Here is a 25,619-nt window from a genome sequence, read left to right as displayed (position 1 = left end):
GCACCGTTATAGAATGCACTTCCCCTCAATTGTCTTGAACTCTCTTTTTCTACGTTTAAAGTTGCCTTTAAGACCCATTTATTTAAGGCTTCTTTCAGAGAGGCCTTTGGGGGCAATGTGGGCACTGGGCCTTGCAGACTTTACCTCATCCTGGTTGATTGGCACTGGTAGTGAATGGATTTCTTCTGTCAAGTGGTTTTCAGTTATCCTTTCCTTGCTTTAGGCCACATCTCTACGAGGTGTAAAAATAACCACATAGGAATCCTACTGGCACCCAAAGTAACCCCCGTTCCCAGAAATATTTACACATCTGTTTTGTGTGTGTGTCCTTCAGACGAGTTGTAGAAAAACAAAATCATCCTCATCTCCTGTCTAGTTTTCATACATGCACTACAAACCCCACAAACATGGTCAAGGCCCAGCGTGTACGAAAAGCGGTAGGTAGCAGTACCCTGTGGAGGCTGTTCTGGGTATTTATTTATTCTTATAGCCCACATTATAAAAAAAAACAAACAAACACATTTCAGTTCAATATGGCTTACAGTGAAGCAGTTGAGACAGATATGGGAAGCAGCTGCTTGTCCTGGGATTTGTAGTATGGAGTGTTGCTATGATTTGGGTTTCTGCCAGGTATTTGTTGACCTGGCTTGGCCACTGTTTGAAAACAGGATAATGAGCTAGATGGACCATTGGTCTGACCCAGTATGGCTACTTTTAGATTACATATGATTAGAATGAGGTAATGATTACATAGAGAAATATTTTAAACAAACTTTTAAAGCTTAGTAAGTGACTGTCCTATGCCTGCGTTGGTGCTTTCCCTAACAGGCTGCTTACTGTTTCTGGATTTCCTTTCAGCACTGCTTGCTATTTATAACTCATTAGCTTTTACTGGGTATTGAAAAACAACAATTTTTTGTGGTGAGTTGTGAATCAGCGCCTGGATAGAGGAATCCTGAATAAATGTAAATTAAGATTTAGATCTACGGTGTTCAAGTATGTCAACTAAGCTCAGCAGCATATGTGGTCAGTGACTCAGATGTTTGGGAAGCCTCATAGGGTGGGGCAGGACATGGTAGGCCAAGTTAAAATCCTTGGAATGGCAACACCTGTGTCAGCATTTAAGGTACAGTGGGGACACTTGAACACAGCTGCCTCCACCACCTAGTACCTCTGTTATTAATGGTATTATACATATTGAAAACACTCCAAGGGATCATGCAAGCTCTTCTACTCAATGAGGGCACTGTTCATGTTACAAGAGGGCTATAATTACAATTCTCTAATCAATGGGAAGTAACAGTTGAAAGAAAAATAATTTTATTGAAAACTCTGCACTGGGTGATAAGCTTTAGTCCTCAGATAGAAGCCCCGCACTCAACTAGCAGAAGTCACTCCAACCTTTTAACTTGCAAGGGCTGATATTTAAAAATTATTTAAATCAAGCAGTAGAAGCTCCTGCCTGCATAGCTAACTTTGCCCAGTTATCTGCATGGGTATGGCACATACATTCTGGGCACTAGATATCGAGGTCTAATTTAACCAGCAATGACCAGCCTTTTTAAAAATACGCACTAGCACCTGCTGCATATTGACCCTGTAAAGTTGTTCCTGAATAATGAAGTGTAAAGTCCTCTGCAGTAGTAAGAAATCAAGGTGGCACTAGGTCCACAATATCCAAAAACCAAATAGCAGACCTTGATGAAGAAAATGCAATCTAATATTGATGCTGCCAGGATTCAAATCCCACTGATGCTCTTTGTAACTGTGGGCAAGTCACATAAAGTTCACATTAAGTGGAGGAGTAGCCTAGTGGTTAGTGCAGTTGACTTTGATCCTGGGGAACTGGGTTTGACTCCCACTGCAGAAAGTCACTTAACCCTCCATTGCCCCAGGTACAAAAAAATAAATACCTTTGTATAATATATAAACTGCTACAAATACAGTTTCAAACCCCACAGAAAGGCAGTATATCAAATACCATTCACTTTAATAGTAACATTTACATTGCATAAAATGGAACATTTGGTATAGAAATGGTAACCCGTGTTAGCATATGCTAATACAGTAGTGTACATTAATAATGGTATCTGTTAGACTAAGCCTTTTGGGGACAAGGAAATAAATGCCTATCATACTTAAATGTAACTCACTTGAAATGGTGCAAGCTAAATTAATAGTAGAAAGTCTCTTGCTCTCTGCATTGTTCTCTAGTAGGTTTGATTCCAAAATTTGGACGGCCAGAATGTCATTAAACATGGAAGATGTACACAGTTTAAGTACTTTGGTTTATCATTTTAAGACCTCAAAAGGAAATCTTTTTCACTTGTCTGAGGGTTTTGAAATCCGTATTAAGAGATCTCATATGCTAAAACACAGCTTTCTGCTTCTGAGAGCTGGCTGATCCCATTCAGTCAGCTAAATTACTAGTATAAATGCAAACACTGGGGTGGGGGGGGGGGGGGGGGAGACAGCAACAGTTCTCTATATTTCAAGGCAAGGACTCACCTGGTCACTCATTGACACCTCCTCCTAGCTACTGACTTCAGACTGGAGGACAGTGGCGTAGCCAAGGATGGGCCCGGGTGGGCCCAGGCCCACCCAGTAGCAGCCCACCTGTGATGTGGCTGGAAGGGATCCCTAAGCCCCACCAGCTGAAAACTCTCAACAACTGTACCTCCTGCATACCTTGTAAATAGCAGATCTTCACCTACAGCGAGCAGCAAGTGATGCATACAGTTCGCACCGGCCCCACAGTCTTCCCTCTGATGTATTTCCATCTATGCGGAAACAAGAAGTTGCATCAGAAGGAAGGCTGTGGGGCCAACATGAGCAGTGTGTATTAGTTGCTGCATGCTGCCAGTGAAAATCGGCTATTTAAAAGGTATGTGGGGGAGGGGGTTGTTAGAGAGTCCATATGGCATGCAGGCAAGAAAGGGAGAGATCAAATCACTTGTGGGACAGGGTAGAATTCTTCTGCCCACCCATCTTGGGCCCAGGCCCACCCAAAATTGGGTGTCTGGCTACACCCCTGCTGGAGGAGCCACAAGCTTCCCTGCCTCTTGCTGACAGGTTTGTAACACTGCCTCCCCAACTCGGCTGCAAACACAAAATGAAATCATGCACACAGCCATAGCTCTGTGCACACAGTTGCTGCCTCTGGCAGTTTCTCTCCTCTGCCCTTCCACCCCAAAACAGACATCATGGGGGTGGGCAGAGGTGATAAACCAGCAGAGGCAGCAGAAACATGCACAGGGCTATGACCCCATGCACCTAAACCATAGACAGCCCCCCCTGTTTGGTGATGAGAAAGGGATCTAGTCCCTATTCACTTGAGAGAACATTGGCTTAGTTTTCAGTATAGTCTTATATACCCAGTCACACATTGACACTTAGTTTGCCTTCGCTGTTGGCTCCTGTTGTCTTAAGAGCTCTTCCAGATGCTACAGTTGTCTGATGAGACCATGGTGCTTAACTATGTGCTCTATAGTTTCAAGGAAAAAGATTGACAAGTTGCTCTTTGCTCAGCCACTTTCTGGAGGAGATGGGGGAATACTGAACCCATTGTCTAGCTTAAGTATGGTCTGTTCCACAGTCCATCCCCCAAAAAAGGCATGAACCATGATTTTACAGGGGAAGATCTGGCTCATAGAAGTGATGTAAGTGGGTTTTTAGATCAAAGTCAGATATCCAGAAAGCTACAGGGGAATAGAGAAAGGGGGGAAAAAGGTGGGGGGGGGGGGGGGGGGGGGGGGGGGGGGAAGACAGCTTTTATTGCAATCTATGATCATATTAGTAGCGCTTAAGAAAGTCAGTATATTTCTATTGTGGAATGCAACTTCTAGCCCACCTTTGGTTTGTACGAAGTGACATGCAGGCCTCCAAGCCATCTCACATCAAGTTGTGGGAACTCTCCAACTGAAGATGGAAAACGTTTGGTCAAAAATAGTGGTCACACATGGTAAAACTGGTAAAATAAACCAAAGCACAAAGGCTTTTCATTACTGCTACAGTTTAGTAGTTCTACCCCCGAGATAAAGTTTTAAAAAGTATATTTAGTTTTCACAGGAGAGAACTTGATATCTGTTTCCCTTACAAAAGGCTCTCAATTAGTGAGAACAAATAGGACAATGTAAGCAAGTCCAACCCATAGCTCAGAAGCTGTTGGCAGATTTAAGGTAAAATGGTTGAGTGTTTAATGTACAGAAATTCAAGTTGATATCACATCCTACTATGTCAAGCTAAGGAGCATAAAAAGATCTGGAATAGCTTAAGAATCAGACCATATCGAAGAGAAATTTGTCCTCCCTTAAATATTAGGACAGGACTTAGCTTTCCCCAGTGCAAAACCTCACATTAATCTAGTTAATTTACCACCCGCAAGAATCAAGTTACCTGTGTCATTAAGGGTCACTTACAAAATGCTACAGTCCACCCCTGAAAATTTCCATTTTTAAACTTGCACACAGAAAACAATGCATATTAATCTATTTTATTTAGGCACAAGGCATTGTGAATAGCTGATATTATAGAGTTGAGTGCAATACATTCATAGATTTAGTAGGAAGGCCACATCAGTTTATAAAGTGCCAAAATCAGTGCTCATGCTGCCATGATTATACTTTGTAGAACATGATAATCTTTGCAGCTGAAGCATTTGGTCCCTTGTCAAGGCTGTAAAGCTACTTCCTATAGGACATCAGTCCTGGTAAAGGAGGTATCCTGAGAAAGTGGAATATTTCCAACTGCTACCATAAATAGCTCCTCGATGTAAACGTAGCCATATTTGGTCTCCTTGAAATAGCTGAAGAATTGCATGATTACTAGCAGTTTCATGGTCTGGTGCCCCATCATTTGCATATGCTGATACTAGGACTTCTTCATTTTTCATTAGATTGATATACAGTGGCACATTCACAGCTAGTTTCAGCATATGAAAAATGAAGACATAGGTGCCATTTACTGGACAGGTAAATCTGCCAAGTTGGATATCAAATGTTTCTCCAAGATTATTCAGTAGAAGATCAAACACAATTGGCTGGTCCAAAGTGCCAGGAGCAAAGTTAGATGTTCTAGCAGTAGAAAAGGCTACTCGCATCTGTTGAGGAAGGGGATAAACATGAACTGGCAGAATGGTGGCAGCTTGGCTGGTCACTGGCATATCAACAGGAGTAATGCTGCGAGAGTCTCCTTGACCAGAGTCTCCACTATGAAAGGTTTCGTCTCTTTCTGGGCTGCTCACCTGAGACGAATCACTCCACCCTGCTGTAAGAATAGCAAAACTGTTAGAGACAAACTTTCTACATATCCATATTCTAGATGTGAAAAAGTATAAGGAGCCGAGTATAAAGGGTTCATGCTAATTTTTATTTTGGATGAAGCAGTTACTTCAGCCAAAATACCGGTTACTGTACTAATTCACTCTAAAGGAAACAAGGTAAAGTTGGACTAGTTTCCTTTTTTTTTTTTTTTTTTTAAATTTAACTAGCAAATATGCATGTTCCTATAAATAGCACCAACTTTAAATTGTAAATGAAATAAAAACAGAATATCTTTAATTCCCTTTACATTCATTAGAACTTGTTCCTATCTCACATCTATAAGTGTGTATGGGGGGGGGGGGGAATCATTGGAGGTTGAACACAGTTTGCCTAATTACCCTGCATGCCACTACCTGGTTAGAACATCATCAGCAGATATGGTTACAGCAGTTAGTTCTATAGTATGTGACAGTTTTGTGTTTTTTTTTTTTTTTTAAACTTTAGGGCTGTTACAGAAATACCATACAATGAATACTCACTGACCAAATATATCCAGAAAGCAGATGCAGGTGTTCAAATCAGATGTTTGAGTATTAAAGTTGTTACCCATCTATGATGACTGCCATACTGGCTCCTATAAAAATGTCCACATGCCCAATATCCTGTTTCCAACAGTAACAAATCCAGGATTCCAAAAAGGTAGCTAGATTTGATACCACTTACCTCCAGGGATAAGTAGTGACTTTCCTCAGGTCTACTTAGTTGCAGTGCTTTTTTTTGTGCTGGTACGGCATACCGGCACCTTTTTTTCCCCAAGGCCAGTTCACCTGCCCACCCTTAGCTCCCCAGCCCTGCTTTCTCTTCCTGCTGCCCATGACGCGTTTAAATCTTTTACTTTATTTTTTTTACCTGAATTCGCAGCGCCGGTGTTAGTGAAAAGACCAGGCTCACCTCCTCCAGCCTTCCCTTCATTCCCTCTGTGTCCTGGCTTCCTCAGATGTAGTTTCCTGTTTCTGCGAGGGTGGGACACAGAGGGTATGAAGGGAAGGCTGGAGGAGGCGAGCCTCGTCCTTTCAGTAACGCTGGCGCTGCAACCAGGTTTAAAAAAAAAAGATTTAAATGCATTGTGGGATGGGAGGAACAGAAAGCAGGGCTGTTGGGGAGCTAAGGGTGGGCAGGTGGGGCGAGTTACTGGACATGGAGGGGAGGGCGGGGGAGAGGAAAAATGCTGGACGTGGATGGAGGGGGAGAGGAAAAATGCTGGACGTGGATGGAAAGAGAAAGGAGATGCATACTGACAAGATGAGGGAAAGGGAAAAGAGGAGAAAAACTGCACATGGATGAATAAAATAGGCAAAAGCTGTATCCACTCTATATCTCCTCCAGTCAAGTCCGCTTTTACCTATGGATGTAGGGCAAGAAATGAAGAAAGGAGGAAAGAAAAGAAATAAATGGAAAGGAAGCCCTGGAAACGGAGTTAAGGGAACAGATAGAGAGCAGCAGAATCAGACTGGGACCAACATGATCAGAAAAACAAAGTCACTAGACAACAAAGGTAGAAAAAAATCATTTTATTTTCATTTTAGTGTTTGGAACATGTCCAATTTAAGAATTTATATCTGCTGTCTTATTTTGTACTGGGTATACTAGAGTTGTAACAGTTTATAGAAATGATTTATAATGAAAAATAATCACATTATTTTTTTTCTCCTATACTGGTATAGTATTTTCAATGATACTGCTTATATGTGCCACGGCTGGTATAAGGGGTGTGGCTACCATAGGGGCAGAGCCATAGATGGTGACCCCACCCATAATGAGTACCAGTACCTTTTTTCCTACAAAAAAAAAAAAAAAAAAAGCACTGACAGTTTATGGACTTTCTGCAGGAAATCATCCAAAATCAAGCCTAGCTGCTTTTACCATATCCTCCAGCAATGAATTCCAGAGCTTACTTGTATTGAGAAAATATACTTAAAACATTGGAGAATTTAACTTCATGGCTTACCCCTAGTTTAATTTTGTACTTTTTGAAAGAGTAAAATTTACCGGTTCACCTCCACTCAGTTGCCCCAGGTAAACTAAGCTCTCTAGGGATGAAGATACTAAACATGTAGCTGAAAAGCTCAGAATTAATGTATCAGAAAACGTTAGGATTTTTTGGCAACAGATTAAAGGACGCAGATATACACATTAGGACAGTCATGTAGACAAATTGAGGATTAAATTGATAAAGCAGAACAGTTCCTTACAGAGCTTTAAGTTTGTAAGCTGTGTTAAATCCTAAATAGAACACTAATAGAAATGGGACAACTGCAGAACAAGGTTTGGAAACAATGCACATACTGTTAAGTTACAATGTTACCTCTTGAATTTCCTTGAGGCCCACCAGATGCTCCTCTTTTATAGCATGGTTGATAGTTACCATCCTAGAAATAAACAGTAAGTTTAATTGAATAGATTTAAGCCATTGCACTTAGAATCTGTTAGATCTAACTTCTAAGAAATTTCACAACTGCTGTCTAAAACTTTCTCTCATATATAAATGAAGGGCATAATAGTGGTTATCTGAAGAGAGTGAACTCCCACCATAAGCAGGAATCATGAAAGAGCCAACCTTGCCTAAAACTGCAGTTCTTCCAAAAAGGGTATGTTTAAATTATGGACATCCATATTGGAGAAGTGTGGTCCCTGTGTTAATCATGAAATCACTTCTTCTACAAAGTTTAGACCTATTCAACAGGGCCGTGCCAACATGGTAAGCGGGGTAAGCACTGCAGGCGGGTGCCTGCCTTCAAGGGCGCCGCTGCGGTGCTGCCCCGCCATACCGCTCCCGCTGCTCCGCCTCCCACCTACCTTTAAAAACATTTTGTGAGGTTGAGTTGCAGGCAGCACCTCGCGTCTGCCCGGCTGCTTGTAAAACAAGTAAATCTCTTCTCGTTGTCATCTTCGGGCCTCACTGTGTCCCGCCCTCCTCTGAGGTAACTTCCTATTTCCTTGAGGGCGGGACACAGTGAGGCCCGAAGATGACAAGGAGAAGAGATTTACTTGTTTTACAAGCAGCCGGGCAGACGCAGCGGTAGCAGGAGAAGCAGCAGCCGGACGATGAGTTTGAGGAAGGACCCTGCGGCTGGGGGCGATTCACCCCCGAAGCGCTGCAGTGTTGCAACAATCCCAAAGGCTATTTGGTTTTCTTCAGTCTGTTGGCTATAATGCAAGGTAACCGTTCATTCCATAACAATTCTAGGCAGTTCCGTTCAGACACAGTGACATATGCAACTTCGAAGTGCTTTGCCCCTGGCCCTTCTCGCTTTGTGGAATGTATTTTTTTTTTCTATTGCAATTTAGTACTAAATGCACAAAAATGTAGAGGGATGGTTACGTGTACGAGCTTTTCAGGTGTGATATCCTGCAGAAGGGGTTCTCATATTGGAGAAGGGGGGGGGGGATTTTCAGATGGGAGAGTGGTGTTGTGGGGGTTCTCAGATGTCCACTTTGATAATCAGGTGCTCAACGTTAAACGTTTATATTTATTTACTTATTTATGGTATTTTATACTAGATGGGGGGGGGGGGGGGGCGCCAACTGATAGTCTGCAGGGGGCACCAGAGACCCTAGGCACGGCCCTGCTATTCAAACCAGAATAGAAAGCACAGGACCCTGAATACACCAAAAGGGCAAATACTTAAAAAAAAAAAGTAGAAGAGCCAGACAATCTTTAGATCCACTTCAATGTCTGAAAGGCAACGAACAGGGCCGTGCCTAGGGTCTCTGGTGCCCCCCTGCAGACTATCAGTTGGCGCCCCCCCCCCCCCGTCTAGCATAAAATACCATAAATAAGTAAATAAATATAAACGTTTAACATTGAGCACATGATTATCAAAGTGGGCATCTGAGAACCCCCACAACACCCCTCTCCCATCTGAAAATCCCCCCTTCTCCCATCTGAGAACCCCTTCCCCTCCCCATCTGAGAACCCCTTCCCCTCCCCATCTGAGAACCCCTTCCCCTCTCCCATCTCCCATCTGAGAACCCCTTCTGCAAGATATCACACCTGAAAAGCTCGTACATGTAACCATCCCTCTACATTTTTGTGCATTTAATACTAAATTGCAAAAAAAAAAAGAAGAAAAAAAAAGAAATACATTCCACAAAGCGAGAAGGGCCAGGGGCAAAGCACTTCGAAGTTGCATATGTCACTGTGTCTGAACGGAACTGCCTAGAATTGTTATGGAAGGAACGGTTACCTTGCATTATAGCCAACAGACTGAAGAAAACCAAATAGCCTTTGGGATTGTTGCAACACTGCAGCGCTTCAGGGGTGAATCGCCCCCAGCCGAAAGGTCCTTCCTCAAACTCATCGTCCGGCTGCTGCGTCTGCCCGGCTGCTTGTAAAACAAGTAAATCTCTTCTCCTTGTCATCTTCGGGCCTGTGTCCCGCCCTCGCTTACCATGTTGGCACGGCCCTGGCAACAAATGACACAGACATGAACATCCAGCTTTTGGTCCTACTTTAAATCTTAAGAACGGCTGAAGAATCACTGAACCCATCACACATTAAATAGTAAAATGTTAACACATCACATTTCCTTGGCAATAGAGCAGTTTATAAAAGCCATTACATGTTCCTGTTCACATTTGGCTCTTACAATTCAGGCTAAATATACCATTTGTTGCTCAAGTTTACACATACTTCTGCTCAGTCTATGTTGGGGTATCAGTCCTGAGTTTTATTTTTGAGTTTTTTTCCTTCACTTAATTTTGTTCGTTTTGTTTGGATAAAGGCAACTTTTTTTTGCCTCCCTGCACTTTAAACAAACACCCTTTGCTTGGAATTTGAACTGGATCTACAAAAAAGCCTCCAGTGATCTGCATAAATCAGATCAAAGGACATCAGGAATCAGAAACTTGCAAAATTAAACCATAACTGAAATCTGAGTTGAAGTTCACATCTAAATTATATTCTCTAAATTTCTGATAGCTTGCTGAATCTCCCTCTGCATTAAAACTTCCAAATAATTTCACAGGAGTGAAAAATCAAATAACGGTCTCTAGTGTATTAACAATTAACAACCCTCTTGCCTTTAAAGGGAAGCTAACCAAAACAAAAGCCTGAAAGAAAGCCCTTCTGGCAAAGGAAACACTCTTGAGATTAGTTTTTCTCTTATGTTTAAATCATATTTATTGAGTTGCATTCCACCAGCATTACGACAAGTTACAATTTTTGGGTATAACCTTACTCAACTCTATCTTATACATATTCTCTCTTACCCTATCTTATTCCTCTCTCCCTCCCCTATTCCCCCTATCCCGTCCCTCTTCCACCCCCCCCTCCCCGAGATTCCTTTGCAAGTCTTGGCTGTGGGTTTAAGTAGAAAAGCTCGAGAGTCAGTTGAGGAGCTTACTCCTTGCCGCTGGCTGTAAGGTGTTCCAGAATCGTTCCCAAATCTTCTGTAGACATCTCCCTTCTTCCGAATCAAATTTTCTGCCATTACATCGTTCCAACTTAAATAGTTCTATCATGTGATTCTGCCAAAGTCCTACTGACGGTACCAATAGATCCCTCCAGATGAGAAGGATAGATTTCTTGCCTATCAGCACTGTCCTCTGCAAAAATGATTTGTATCCTAATTTTTTAAAAAAATGATTTGTATCCTGGCAACGCTGGCTTTGCGTATGCAAAAATCTCGAATATCATCAGTGGATGGAGTTTCGCTGTGTAGTCCCAGTACTTTTTAACCTCTGCCAAGATCTGTGACCAAAACCTGTGGATCTTTGGGCATGTCCAAAACATGTGACCAAGATTAGCTGGCTTTTGTTTACATTTTGGGCACTTGTCTGTCTCCCCAAATCCTGCTTTATAATCTCTTTCTGGGGAAATATACATGCGCATCACGAATTTGTAATGTAATTCCCAGTTGCGTGTATAGGAAGATCTTTTCCTTATTGATTCCTTTTCTGTTATTTCTTTTCATAGCTCAAGGGACCAGACCTGCGCCCGGTATTTATAGTTCAATTCCTCCGTGGAATCTTGTAAGAATCTGTGGTGATATCGTAGCAGGACTCTGTGCTGTGAGCCCAGCATGAGAGCATCGTTCATTGTGTCTTGTACATCTTCACTCAAATGCACCCATCCCAAAGTTATTATGTAATGTTGCAGCTGAGCATGAGCGAAAGTGTCCTCTGCTGATAGTGTGTATTCTGTTTGCAATTCTTCATAGGGTCTTAATCTCCCTTCCTCGTCCACCAATTGGTACACATATTATATTCCTTGCTTTTTCCATTGTTGAAAAACGTGGCAAGTTGTTTCCACTGGGAAGTCTGGATTATGGTACAGTAGCAGGTAGGGAGTAACTTCTGCTGAAAAATTATGTCTCCTGCATAGCCACCGCCACGTTTCTCTTGCTGAAGGTACCAGCGGGTTTCTCCTCAACCCCAGTTCTAGTTTCTTCTTTGATATATGTATCTGCCAACCCAGGTGCGCTGCTGGGGAAATCACAGCTTCCATCAGCGTTGCGGAAAAGTTCTGCTGTCCCTTTAGCCAGTCTCTAATGTGCCTTATGGCACAAGATATCGTTAAGTATCTAATATTTAATAGTCCCATTCCCCCATATTCCCTTGGCTTCTGCACCACCTCTATTGGAAGTCTGGGTCGCCTGCCTCTCCAAAGAAATCTTTGAGTAATTTGCTTAAGTACTCTCTCCTCGCGCTGTCTCAAGAATAGCGGTAGCATCTGAAACAGGTACAGCCAGCGAGGAGCCACCATCATATTAAACAGTGCTATGCACCCTGTTAAGGACAGAGGGCAGGCCTCCCAGAGTTATAGAGTGCGCTTAGTCTCAGTCAGCAATGGAGTCACATTAATCCTGTATAACCTGGACAGATCAATTGGAATTTCAACTCCCAAATATCGCAATTTATCAGTCGCTCATTGCAGGGGAAATTGGCCTCTCCGATTGTCTCTTATGTTTTTAGTCAGTGGGAGCGCAATGGATTTTCTCAGATTTAATTTAAAACCCGATATCTGTCCAGTACTTTTAGAAGGCAGTCTAGTGAGGCCTGTGGATTATCTAACACTAACAACAGATCGTCTGCATATGCTAATACTTTTATGTTGTGCTCTCCTATCTGTGCTCCTTGAATCGCCTCTGTGTCCTGAATCACACACAACAGAGGCTCCAAAGAGAGCAAAAACAGTAGCGGTGATAACGGACAGCCTTGTCTGGTCCCTCTTTCTATAGGAAACTCCTCCGTTCTTACCCCGTTGACCAGCAATCTAGCTCTCGGCTGTGTGTATAGTGTCCAGATTGCCTGAAAATACCAGCCCCATATTCCAACCCATTGCAAAGTGTCGAACAGAAATGGCCAAAGCACTCTGTCAAATGCTCGTTCCGCGTCCAGGCTCACTACGAGCCTCTTTGATGTTCCCACCGCGTTCTGAATTATCGTTACCAGCAATTTCCATGTGTTGAGTACTGACTGTCTCCCCCGTACAACCCCCACCGTACAAACCCCACCGGATTGTCTGTCACTAGCATAGGCAACAGGGGGGCTAACCTATCTGCCAATATTCTGGAGAACAGTTTGATGTCCACATTGATCAATGATATCAGCCTATAAGAGCCAGGGTGCAACAAATCCCTACCTGGTTTTGGTATAAGGCTTATTAAGCCTCGTTTGCATAAGGGGGAAAACCACCCTCCTTCTACTGCGCTATTATATAAGTCTAATAATGGCCCCAATATCTGACCCTGTAGCATTTTGTAAAACTCTCCCGTGTAACTGTCTGGCCCAGGTGTTGAGTTAGTTTTTAGCACTTTAATAGCATGTTGGAGTTCCTTTGCGGTCAACAGGCTATTTACGGACTCTCTGCTCTGTTGTCAGCCTCCTTATTCCTGATTTTTTAAGATATGCCTTGTCTTTCTCTCCTTGTGTCCCCTCATACAGCTTAGCAAAGTGCTGTCTGAATGCGTCTGCAATACTCTTCATCCTAGTGATAATTTCTCCCATACTGGCTCGAAGTGCCGATATGAAGTGTGATTTTCTTGTGTCTTTCACGAGACGGGCTAGCATTCCCCCCGCTTTGTCTCCCCACTTATGGAGCCTGTATTTCCTATATATAAGCGAACGCCTCTGCCTCTCATGAAGAAGGCTGTTCAGCGCTACTCTAGCAGCTGTCATCGATTCATATCCCTCTTGCATGTGCGTCTGTGTATACTTCCGCTTTGCTGCCCGAAGTTGGCGCTCCAACGTTATGATTCCTTGTGTTATTTGACGGTTTCATTTGGCAACAAATGCTATAATGTCCCCTCTTAACACTGCTTTTGCCGTGGACCAGAACAGGCCAGGCTCTTCTAAGTGCTGTTGATTATGTTCTAGAAACTCCGCCCACTTCTTTTGTAAGTAACTGTTAAATTCCAGGGAGGAAAACAGACAAGTCGGGAAGCGTCAACCCCGTGACTGCATAAAATATTTTGTGTTCTCTATTTCCACCCAAATTATTGCATGGTCCGAGATTTCCTCCAGTCCAATTGTCGCTTCTAGGACCCTTGAGAACGCTCTTTGCGAGATGAGAATGTAATCTAGTCTCGACTGTGAATGATGGGCCCTTGATGTGTGTATAGTCTCTCTCTTCTGCATGCAGCAACCTCCATGGGTCCACCATCCCCAAGGCCCTACAAAAAGATTCCAGGACTGATGGGCTGCTAGTTCTCTTCCCTGATGTTCCCCCGGACCTGTCTAATTCTGGGTCCCATACCTGGTTCATGTCTCCTGCCAATATGATCGGGAGCTGCACATACTTCTGACACTTCACAAGTAATTGTGAGAAGAAACCTCTTTCCTGTGTCACAGGCGCATATGTGGCTACTATCAGCATCTCCCTCCCTTGCAGATTTATTTTTATGCCTACATATCTGCCCTCTTCATCTTTGAACAGTAGCTTCGCATGGCAGGCCAATGACCTATGTAGCAAAATTGCCACTCCTCCTCTCCTCCCTTTCGCTGGCGAACAGAACACCTCCCCCACCCACTGACGCTTTAACTTCTCATGTTCTTCCAGCGAGAGTCTTGTCTCCTGCAAACAAACTATAGCCGCTTTGTGTCTTTTTAACGCTGCCAGAATTTTTGTCCGTTTAACCGGGGATATTATGCCACACACATTCCATTAGGCCAAGTGCACTCCCTGTCCTACTGTTCTAGCCAGGATTCCTGTTATGATAGTATGGTAGCGTTCCGCTTTTTCTTTCCCCTGGGGCGCCCAGCCTCCCCCCTGGGGGTTGTACTCCCGCCTTATGCCAGCTCTTATTCCTCCCCCTCTTCCATCCCTCTCCAGCGCTAGTTAATCCCCTACCATTCCTTGCATGCCAATCTCCCACCCCCTCTCCCAGATGCTTTCCAAAATCCCCCCTCCCCTCCCGGACCCCTCCCCCCAACCCCCCCTTCCCTTCCCTCCCCTTCTATCTCCCTCTTTAGCTTCTGAGTCACTTTACTGTTAAGGCCCCTTCATCCCTTATTTATCTAAGTTAGTTCAGGTATCCTGCATACTCACAACGTTTAACAATCTGCAACCTTCTCTTTTGTATATTCGGTCCCTGCCAATGTCCATCAGTCTCCAGTTTTGGGGCTGGCTTTGTTGCTCGTGGTCTCTGCCTTCTCCATGCCTTTCACAAAGTCATTTGCCTTGGACACGGTATCAAAAATCTTCCAGCAACCTTCGGGCTTCACTTTTAGCACTGCTGGGTATATCAACATGAACTTCATTTGCAGGTTATGCAGGCAGCTGCAGATTGGCATGAATGCTTTCCTGCACTCCTGCAAGGACGCTGAGTAATCCTGGAATATTCTAACTAGGTGCTCCTTGTATTTTGTATCTTCTCGCTTCATTCTATACCCACGCAATATTTCTTCCTTGTGGATATAATTATGAACTTTCAGGATCACTGCTCTCGGCGTCTGTCGGCCATCTTGGAATCGACCCACGCGGTGCGCTCGCTCCAAGCAAAGGGGCCCCGCGTGATCCGACAAGGCGAATTCCTCTTTGACCCAGCTTTCCAGTGCCAAGATTAGCACTCTGTCTCTCACCGATTCAGGTATTCCTATAAGTCGAAGGTTTGCTCGCCTGGACCTGTTTTCCAGGTCGTCCAGCTTTGCAGTCATCGTCTCAATCGTGGAGGTTAGGTGCTTCATCTGCTGCGTTGCCAGGGCCATGTTATCCTCAAGTTCCGACACCCGACGTTCCAGTTCCACGGCGCGTTGGGATAGCTCTACTTGAAGGGCTTCAAAGTTTGCCAATTGACTGGATAGCCGCTCAAGTCTCAGTTCCATTGCCTTCTCTACTGTGGATGTTATCTGGGAGAGCTGTTCGGCAGTAAACATCATTCTGCCCTGTAATGGCTTCTTCTCTGCAGCTTTCTCCACCGCCTGTATCTTTTCTCTCTCTCTCTTGCTGCTTCTCATTGCCATAGCTCTCATTGGCGTCTCTAAAAACTTTTCCATAAGCTCTCAATCGCGTAGGAAGGTTTGAAAGCTGTCCTTGAGCCATTTTGCAGCGTTATTTATCGTAAAAGGGACTCTGGGGCCTCAGAGAGACTGTGAGCACGTCTCACCCTCTCTAGCACATCACGTGACTCGTTTTTCTCTTTTATAATAATGCTAACATTTACTAGAGTAAATAAATGGTTACAATAAAAATTCTTTTATCCCAGTGTTACAGAAAAATTGAATTCTTATATCAGCCCAAATTTCAGTATAAGGAAAATAAAATCTCTCTCTCTCTCTGTTTCCTTTGGAAGCTTAACAAAACCTGACTACCACAAGTTGTGCTTGTCAGATTACTGAAGCCCAATTTTGTCCAATCACTTAATGCCTTATATTTTCTCTCTTACTTATCTGGTATTTCTTCAACTCTGACCTCTAAGGTCACCTTCACATAATTCTATTTCTTTGGTATTTTTCTCAAATATTCATCATTTGCCCTTTGTAACCTCCTTCCCTTGAATACATATCACTCATACTTGTCCTTCACTGAAAATGTCTGTGTGTTAATTCAGAGTCTGTTTGAAACAAACATAGGTTTTATAGTTTAAGCAAGCCTGTCTGTTAACTTGGTCCTGAGAAAGCCAAAAAGACACAGGCTATAGATCATAGATAGATAGATATAGATATATAGCTATAGATAGATATATACACAAAGCTGACGATTTACAAAACCAGACAGCTTTATACTAAACACTAGCAAAACAGAAGTGCCTTGTTAGGTATTAGATACTGGCCTTTTAAATTTGATTTATTTGTTGCATTTGTATCCCACATTTTCCCACCTCTTTGCAGGCTCAATGTGGCTTACATAGTACCGTAATCGGCGTTAACCGATTCCGGTGTGAACAAATACAAGTTACGTGTAATATCAAGGTGATATTATGGTAGAGTGAGATACATGTATGGTAAAAGACAATTGGGGAGAACTTAGTGAGGGAAAGGAAGAGTTAGAATATGTCCGTTACAATTTTTGGTTACATTGTGTCGCCAATGTCCAGGTTTTATGTTGGGTCGGTGGGGTATGCCCTTCTGAACAGTTCTGTTTTTAGTGCTTTCTGGAAATTCATGTGGTCGAGTGTGGTTTTTACTGCTTTTGGTAGTGCGTTCCACAATTGTGCGCTCAGGTAGGAAAAGCTGGATGCATAGGTTGATTTGTATTTGAGTCCTTTACTGTTTGGGTAGTGGAGGTTTAGGTATGATCATGCTGATTTTTTGGTGTTTCTGAGTGGTAGGTCGATGAGGTCTGCCATGTATCCCGGTGCCTCGCCTTAGATGATTTTGTGAACTGTCGTGCAGATTTTGAATGCAATACGTTCCCTTAATTGGAAGCCAGTCCAGTTTCTTGGAGTGGTTTGGCGCTGTCAAAATGTGTTTTTCCGAATATAAGCTGTGCTGCTGTGTTTTGGGCAGTTTGAAGTTTCTTTATGATTTGTTCTTTGCATCCAGCATAGATTCCGTTACAATAGTCTGCGTGGCTTAGTACCATTGACTGTACCAGGTTGCAAAATATTTCCCTCAGGAAGAATGGTTTCACATATTTTAGTTTCCACATTGAGAGGCACATTTTCTTTATGGCGAGTTTAGCTTGGGACTCTAGTTGGAGGTTTCGGTTGATTGTTACTCCGAGAATTTTCAGGCTGTCTGAAATAGGGAGGGTGTATCCTGGGGTGTTAATGTTTGTGTGTTTGTAATGGGATGAGATGATGAGACAGTGTTTTTTTCTGTGTTGAGTTTTAGTTGGAATGCATTTGCCCATGAGTTGATGTTTAAGCTGAGCTTGATTTTATTGGTGATTTCTGCTAAATCATGCTTGTAGGGGATGTACAGTGTGACATCATCAGCATAAATTAATGGATTAAGGCCTTGTATGGATAAGGCTTTGGCTAGTGGGGCCATCATGAGGTTGAAAAGGATCGGTGGTAGTGGTGATACTTGTGGTACTCCGCAGCCTGGTTTCCAGGGTGACGATATGTTGGTGCTTGATTTCACTTGGTATGTTCTGGTGGTTAGAAAGCCCTTAATCCACTTGAGAGTGTTATCACCAATTCCAAAATAGTCTAGGAGTCTTAGTGTAGATTCCCTATGGGTGAGGTTTTTTTTAAAAAGAGGGTGGTACGATGGTAAAATCACGGTGTAGGGTCCTACGCTAAACTCTCACCACTTAGGAAAGGTACAAAGAAAGGTGGGGAAATTCTGTATTTTGTATATTATACAGTGTGCAATTCAAGATGTTAAGCGAATTCCCCTAGATGTTACAAAATTTTAATGATGACAATATTGCACACTAACTTTTAAATTATAATAATTTATTGCACAAGATGTTTCTTTTCAACTTTTCAGAAAATGTATCAACTTTCAATCAATAAACTTTCCTCTGAAATTCTCACCACCACAAATCAGATAAGTAGTACAAATAATTACTTTCTCTGTTACTCAGAATTTACTTTAACAATGAAATTTTAACAAGAAAATTGATTTTGTGTCAATTGCTTTCTTACAGATGTCCACTTCCTTCACTTTGCAATGCAACTGAATCTCAGCATAAACCTCCAGGTAAGTATTTACGTGTAAGTTTAAAGTCTCTGAAACGGTGTAGGTGGTGATTTTTGTACTTAGCTGCTTCAGTTGAACTTTCTTGTATGATGGTAACTTTTGTCTTTTGTGGTAGTTGGTGCACGTGTCGCTCCTGCGATGGTCCTCCTGCGTTGCCCAACAGCCTCTGTACCTGTACTCTGGTTAACCAAAAGAAATTGAAACCCTGTCTCCCTATCCTGTGGGAATTTTTATAGGGATTTTTGTTATCAAAACTGGCCAACCTATCTAGAGTAAATCAATAGATAATTAATGTTCCCTATCGCAGGACCTGCCTTATTACTTTTCCCTGCCTAATGAGGAACACTCCTCCATGTATGTTAATCACACCTTGTAACCAGTCACACATTTCATACCTCACTGCCCTCATACACAGCAATTCAGCTAAGGACAACAGTCCTGTTTCAATTTTTAATCAGCACCAATTCTCACTGCAGACCGGTGTAAGGTGATCACAACCCTGCTTCGTGGCAGGTCAGTGGGAACACACCAGATTTGCACACTCACCCTTCACCAGCACTCAAAGTGTCAGTCAAATGCACTGTGGCCACAACTCTGCTCTGAGACAGATCAGCGGAAACACAACAGTTTTCCTGCACACTCACTGTCACTAGCCACCTTCACTTGTTACCAGCAGGCTATTATACAGCTTATAGCCTATTTTAACTCAGGCAAACCTTTCTGTATAACCACTTAGCAAATTAACACATATGCACTCCCTCAGTGCCAGTCAGGTGTGCTGTGGTTTTCAGTGTGATTTCCAGCCTGTCTAGTCACACAAATTTCTTATACATACATGGGCAGATCATCTTTCATGCAGGTATATCTTCCCTTTACCTACAGACTCTCAGCTTTACTGAATTCCACTCTCTCTGTATCACCAGGTGTTCTGATTCAGTCAAATTATACTCTATTGAGGTTTTCCTCCTCATCCACACAATTTTCCAAGCACACAGACAGAGCACCTCTCATACCGGTCCTGTCTCTTCTATGTCAACAGTTCCTCTCACCTTGTATCAGACAACTCTTTATTTAAGCTCTCTCTCCTGTATAAATCAACTCTTACACACACACAGGTCTGTCTTCTCCTGTGTCTTCAGTTCCTCTCACCTTGTCACCAGTTCTGTCTCCCCTAGCAACAGGACTGCAGCTTGGCCATATGCCTGGGGCAGCAGAAAAATCACTGGCCATCAACGAGGGAGCCCCAAATGGGCTAAAACCTGCCCCGAAGATCGTCGGACCCGCAGAAGGTCACAAAAATGAATGGGGCCAACCGAAAACAGCCCCGGAGCACCGGTAAGCCCCTTAAAGGGGCAGACATTAATTAATTACCCCATTTACGTTAGCAATATGTTATGGTTAACCATGTCGAACGCACTGGACATGTCAAATTGAAGGAGAATGCTTTTGCCTATTGCTATCTCCTGCTTGAATTTGGATAGGAGAGTGAGTAGTACTGTTTCAGTGCTATGCTGGGGTCGGAATCCCGATTGAGACTCATGTAGTATAGTGAATTTGTTTATGTAATCGTTGAGTTGTTTGGTCACCAGTCCTTCCATAAGTTTGACTACTAATGGGATAGATGCTACTGGGTGGTAGTTGGTGATGTCATGTTATTTTTTCTTGGTGTCTTCTTGGTATTGGGGTGAGCAGGATGTTGCCTTTTTCTTTAGGGAAAACACCCTTCTGAAGCAAGAAATTTAGATGGGATGTGAGATCTGTTATGAAGCGTGGGGGGGGCAGATTGTATTAGGTAGCCTGGGGCAAATGTCCAATTGACAGTGGCTTTTGGAGTATTTTTTTTAATTGCCTGAGTAACTTATGTCTGCGCTGAGGAGAATGAAGTTTGTCCAAAATCGGGCCGCCGGGTATTCACCAGGGGTGGGGTCCAGCCCATTTATGAAGTTTTCTATATCCATGTTATCCAGAGGTAGGGTTTTGCGTAGATTAATAATTTTTTAATTGAAATATTTAGGAAGGTTGTCTACAGATGGGATGTCTGTGTTGGTTGTGATGACCGGGGTTGTGTGTAGTAATTTGCTTACGAGATGGTATAGTTTCTTCGTGTTGTGTAGTCTGGCCCGATTTTGGTTTTATAATATGACCTTTTGGTCTGTCTTATTGCATATTTTTATTTCCTTTGTATCTGTTTCCATGTGTTGAGTGTATGTTTGTCTTATTTTTTTCCATGTGCGTTCTAGTCTCCTTGATTGTGTTTTTAATTTTTTCAATTCTTCGTTGAACCACGGTATCGAGTTGTGTCTGCGTGAGATTCTTGTTTGTAGGGGTGCTATTGCGTCTAGTATGTGTTTGCATCTTTTGTCCCAAACTGAGAGATAGTGAATGGAGTCCATTTGTGTTGTCCAGTCATTATTGTGTATCTGTTGCCAGAAAGTATCCGGGTCTATTTGGCCTCATTGTGTGGGTTGTGTGTTCTCGTTTGTGGAGAGAGCCTTTTTTCCGCCATTTTAGGGATAGGTTTAATTTATAGGGTCGGTTCATGGTATTTCTGTCCATCTGGTTTGTGTTATGGTTAGGTTCTGGTCAGTGGATAGTTTGTATGAGATGAGGTCACGTATATGGCCCTTAGTGTGGGTTGTTTGCATGTGCAGCCATGTTAGATCGCATACTTACTACCACTAATCATTTCTAAAGTGCTACTAGATGTACGCAGCGCTGTACACTTGAACATGAGAGACAGTCCCTGCTCGACAGAGCTTACAATCTAATTAGGACAGACATAAGTGAAGGATATTCTTACAGTCTCGTGCATTTGTAGAGTTTGGGTCTTCTAGGTGAAAGTTAATGTCTCCTAATAGTAGTATATTGGAGTTGGATACACATGTGTTTCAGACGAAGTCCATGAAGTCTGCTTGGCTTTCATTCCAGTTGCATGGAGGTCTGTAAAACAGGGTCCAAGAAAACACAAGGGCAAACGGTCTGCAAGCTCCAAGATGGAAAACAAACGAAGCAGAGCGCAAAAATAAAACAGTAATTTATTATTAAAACCTGAAGTTATATATACATAAATAGCCCGACACAGGCCGTGTTTCGCCCGGCAGGGCTGCTTCAGGGGCTATACAACAATCCTTTACTCACAAGTTTAAATGATAATATTGGATATGTGCTGAGATGAACTGAAATTTCATACATAGGAAATCACCTTGATTAATTTAGAAAAACAGCTCTATCAGAGATGCCAAAAGTATTGACATAACGTCAAACGATCAGTCTCTTATCTCTGATCGTTTGATGTTATGTCAATACTCTTTTGGCATCTCTGATAGAGCTGTTTTTCTAAATTAATCAAGGTGATCTCCTGTGTATGAAATTTCAGTTCATCTCAGCACATATCCAATATTATCAATTAAACTTGTGAGTAAAGGATTGTTGTAGAGCCCCTGAAGCAGCCCTGTTGGGCGAAACACGGCCTGTGTCGGGCTATTTATGTATATATAACTTCAGGTTTTAATAATAAATTACTGTTTTATTTTTGCGATCTGCTTCGTTTGTTTTCGGTCTGTAAAACAGGACACAATTTATGTGGTCGAGCAGGGTATTGCAGTGAATTCTGATTGAGGCTATTTCAAGGTGGGTTGTTATGGATTCGGTAATGGTTTCAATAGTAAGGTGAGATCGGTATACGAGCGCTATACCCCCTCCTCTCTTTTCTGGTCCAGCGAGTGCTTTTGTATCCTGGAGGACAAAGATTTAAGATGATTGGGTCCTCTTGGTTATGGATCCATGTTTCAGTGATGAAAAGTAAATTGAGTTTCTTTGACGTGATCCAGTCTGTTATTATTGTTGTTTTTTGTGTTATGGATTGGGCGTGGACGTAGCCGACTTGAATTGTTTGATATGGGTACATAAGTATTGCCATACTGGGAAAGACCAAAGATCCATCGAGCCCAGCATCCTGTTTCCAACAGTGGCCAATCCAGGTCACAAATACCCGGCAAGATCCCAAATATGTACAAAACATTTTATACTGCTTATCCCAGAAATAGTGGATTTTCCGCGTCCATTTAATAACGGTCTATGGACTTTTCCTTTAGGAAGCCGTCCAAACCTTTTTTAAACTCCGCTAAGCTAACCGCCTTTACCACATTCTCTGGCAACGAATTCCAGAGTTTAATTACACGTTGAGTGAAGAAACATTTTCTCAGATTTGTTTTAAATTTACATTGTAGCTTCATCGCATGCCCCCTAGTCCTAGTATTTTTTGAAAGCGTGAACAGATGCTTCACATCTACCCATTCAACTCCACTCATTATTTTATAGACCTCTATCAGATCTCCCTTCAGCCGCCTTTTCTCCAAGCTGAAGAGCCCTAGCTGCTTTAGCCTTTCCTCATAGGGAAGTTGTCCCATCCCCGTTATCATTTTCGTCGCCCTTCTCTGCACCTTTTCTAATTCCACTATATCTTTTTTGAGATGCGGCAACCAGAATTGAACACAATATTCGAGGTGCGGTCGCACCATGGAGCGATACAAAGGCATTATAACATCCTCATTTTTGTTTTCCATTCCTTTCCTAATAATACCTGAGTAGAGAGGTGTGGTAGCTGTGTTAGTCCACTTTTAAAGGTAATCAATAGAAATCAAACAAAATAAAACATGGAAAAGAAAATAAGATTATACCTTTTTTATTGGACATAATACATTTCTTGATTAGCTTTCGAAGGTTGCCCTTCTTCGTCAGATCGGAAATAAGCAAATGTGGTAGATGACAGTATATATAAGTAAAACATCCAAGCATTTCATTGAAAGTCTAAGGGTGTGGGTGGGTAGGAGGTATGCATGGCAACATCAAAGCATTTCAGCGATAGTCTAACAGGATGGGGGGTGGATAGGTGAGAGGAGGGTGATAAACATAGAAATACAACTTTATGGTTTATAATGGGCTAGAAAATCCAGATCTTTGTTAAGTCCTGTCTGTTGGGTGTCAAAATATTCAATCGTTCTGACTTCAAAGGCCTTACGTTTCTGTATTGTTTTAAAGTTAACTTTCAGGATTCTTACTGTGAAGTCACTGGTACAGTGATCTGGTTTTGTAAAGTGCTGACCCACAGGGGTGGGAACCAGGCTGGCACCAGCATTCTTCATGTGATGTCTATGTATATTACATCTTGTCTTCAGCATCTGGCCTGTTTCTCCAATATAGCATCCTTCGTTACATTTTTTGCACTGAATGATATATACCACATTGGAAGATGAGCATGTGAAATATTTCTTTATGTTGAATATTTTTCCTTTGTGAATGACTATGGGGTCCTGTGAGGTGTTTTGGCATAGCTTGCAGCTGGTTGTATTGCAAGGATGTGTGCCCTTCTCTTCTTTTTCAGTCTGTGTTGGGAGTTTACTTCTGATTAGCTTGTGTTTCAAGTTGGGTGGCTGTCAGAAGGCCAGCATTGGTGGGGCTGGGAATATCTCTTTCAGTAATTCATCCTCTTGTAGTAGAGGCTGAAGATCTTTTATGATTTTTCTTAATTTTTCCAGCTGTGGGTTGTATGTCACTATAAGGGGGATTCTGTCTGTGGCTTTTTCTCTCTTTGTATTGTAGCAGATTTTCCCTGGGTGTTTTGAGGGAGGAGGCAATATGTTTGGAGATTATTTTGGGGTTGTAGCCTTTCATTCTTTTCAATCATTCTTTCCCAAATTGAAGTTTTTGATTTTTTTTTAATACAATTAAAATTTATTGGCCAAGTATATATAAAGCAGTAGCATAAAACCAGTAAGAATTTGGTAATGTACATTAAAATTAACATCAAGACAAGGGATCCAAGATGGCCGCATCCTATTGAGACGCTGCGAGTCTCATCCGATACAATGCCTAAACGTCGAGGGAGATTGGCAGCCAGAGCCTCGCTACCAACTCCCTCCTTACCTGGCCCTATTGACCGTTTTCTGAGACCGCAGGGAGCTTCTTTGGATGTCAGAATGCTGCCAGTAGGGATCTCTGGCGATTTAGGAGAATCGGTCTCCCCTGGCTTCGATACCACCTTGAGCCCCGATATGTGCATTCTGCCTCCCCAGCCGGTAGGCGCAAGCTCCTTTCGCGTTGACTCGACGGGGTCCCCCAGTGAAGGTGGTATGGACCCGGAAGAGCGTCGAGTGGAGGACTCGCTTCCATCAGAGAAGGGAGAAATGCTGCCGCCGTGGAATGCGGGGAGAGGTGCCGAGGGACAGAGTGGGATCCCTGTGAAGACTTCTGAGAGGTTTGAAATTCCAAAGGATTGTGGTTAAACCAAAGGAGGTTACTTTGGACACATTATGGGATTTAGTTTCCACTTTGGGTCAAACTTTTTTGAAACAGACTAATGAAATTGTTCCTAGAGCAAATTTACTAGAGAATGACTTAAAAAGAACAGAGGAAAAGATTAAAGTAACGGATGATAAGACTGAAAAGATGGACCAAAGAATTATCAAATTGGAAACATTTCAACCCTTGATGACAAATGATTTGACAAATCTTAGGAAAAAAATGGAGATATTCGATAACTATACAAAAAACTATAACCTAAGATTTGTTAATTTTCCTAGGATAAAGACTGTTCCTCCTCTTGAAATGCTAAAGCGTTATTTGCGGGATATTTTGAACATACCAGATCAGAATTTACCACCATTTACCTCTGCTTATTATGTCCCAGGAAAGGAACTGAATCAAATATCAGAAACTCCATTAGATGTATCTCTTTTGCTTGAAACCTCTGATTCTGAACTTGCAACGGCTGCGACTGTGGTTGCGACCGTTGCACTATTACCTGACAAGAGTTGGATTTTCCGCCTATTTTTCCGAAATAAGGAAAAACCCTTTTTGGGTTATACAATATTATTATTTCCTGATGTCTCCAGGGAGACAAGGAGGCGGAGGAAACAATTCTTGCTTCTTAAGCCTGAAGTGTTGCACTTGGGGGGCACCTTTTTCTTAAGATACCCCTGCAAGTGCATAATTAGACTTGATGAGAAGAAATATGTATTCACAGAACCTTCACATGTGTCAGCCCTTATAACCTCGGCAAAAAAGGATAAGCGCTAATGAAATAAGTAACTCATCTCAATAGTATTTGTTGAAAACCTTAATAATTTTCTGTATTATTATTTGTCTCCTAATATTCCTAATTCTTGGATTTCCAATTTATGGACTTACATAGTAACATAGTAGATGACGGCAGAAAAAGACCTGCGCGGTCCATCCAGTCTGCCCAACAAGATAAACTCACATGTG

The 25,619-nt window shown here is 42.4% G+C and overlaps 1 protein-coding gene across 1 annotated transcript in view; it reads right to left on the bottom strand.

Moving 5' to 3' along the window:
• Window positions 1–4,476: 4,476 nt before the first annotated feature.
• The window catches only part of CAPRIN2 (caprin family member 2), a 701,412-nt gene continuing 680,269 nt past the window's right edge, over window positions 4,477–25,619 (bottom strand). The window contains 2 exon segments of the mRNA XM_030214677.1: window positions 4,477–5,265; window positions 7,627–7,690. Of these exon segments, the coding sequence (XP_030070537.1) occupies window positions 4,700–5,265; window positions 7,627–7,690 (630 nt within the window). The 3' untranslated portion in view covers window positions 4,477–4,699.

Source organism: Microcaecilia unicolor, chromosome 9, assembly GCF_901765095.1.
Source record: "Microcaecilia unicolor chromosome 9, aMicUni1.1, whole genome shotgun sequence".
NCBI classification, from domain to species: domain Eukaryota; kingdom Metazoa; phylum Chordata; class Amphibia; order Gymnophiona; family Siphonopidae; genus Microcaecilia; species Microcaecilia unicolor.
Note: the sequence above shows the minus strand (reverse complement) of the source record. Positions and strands in the feature narration are given on the sequence as shown.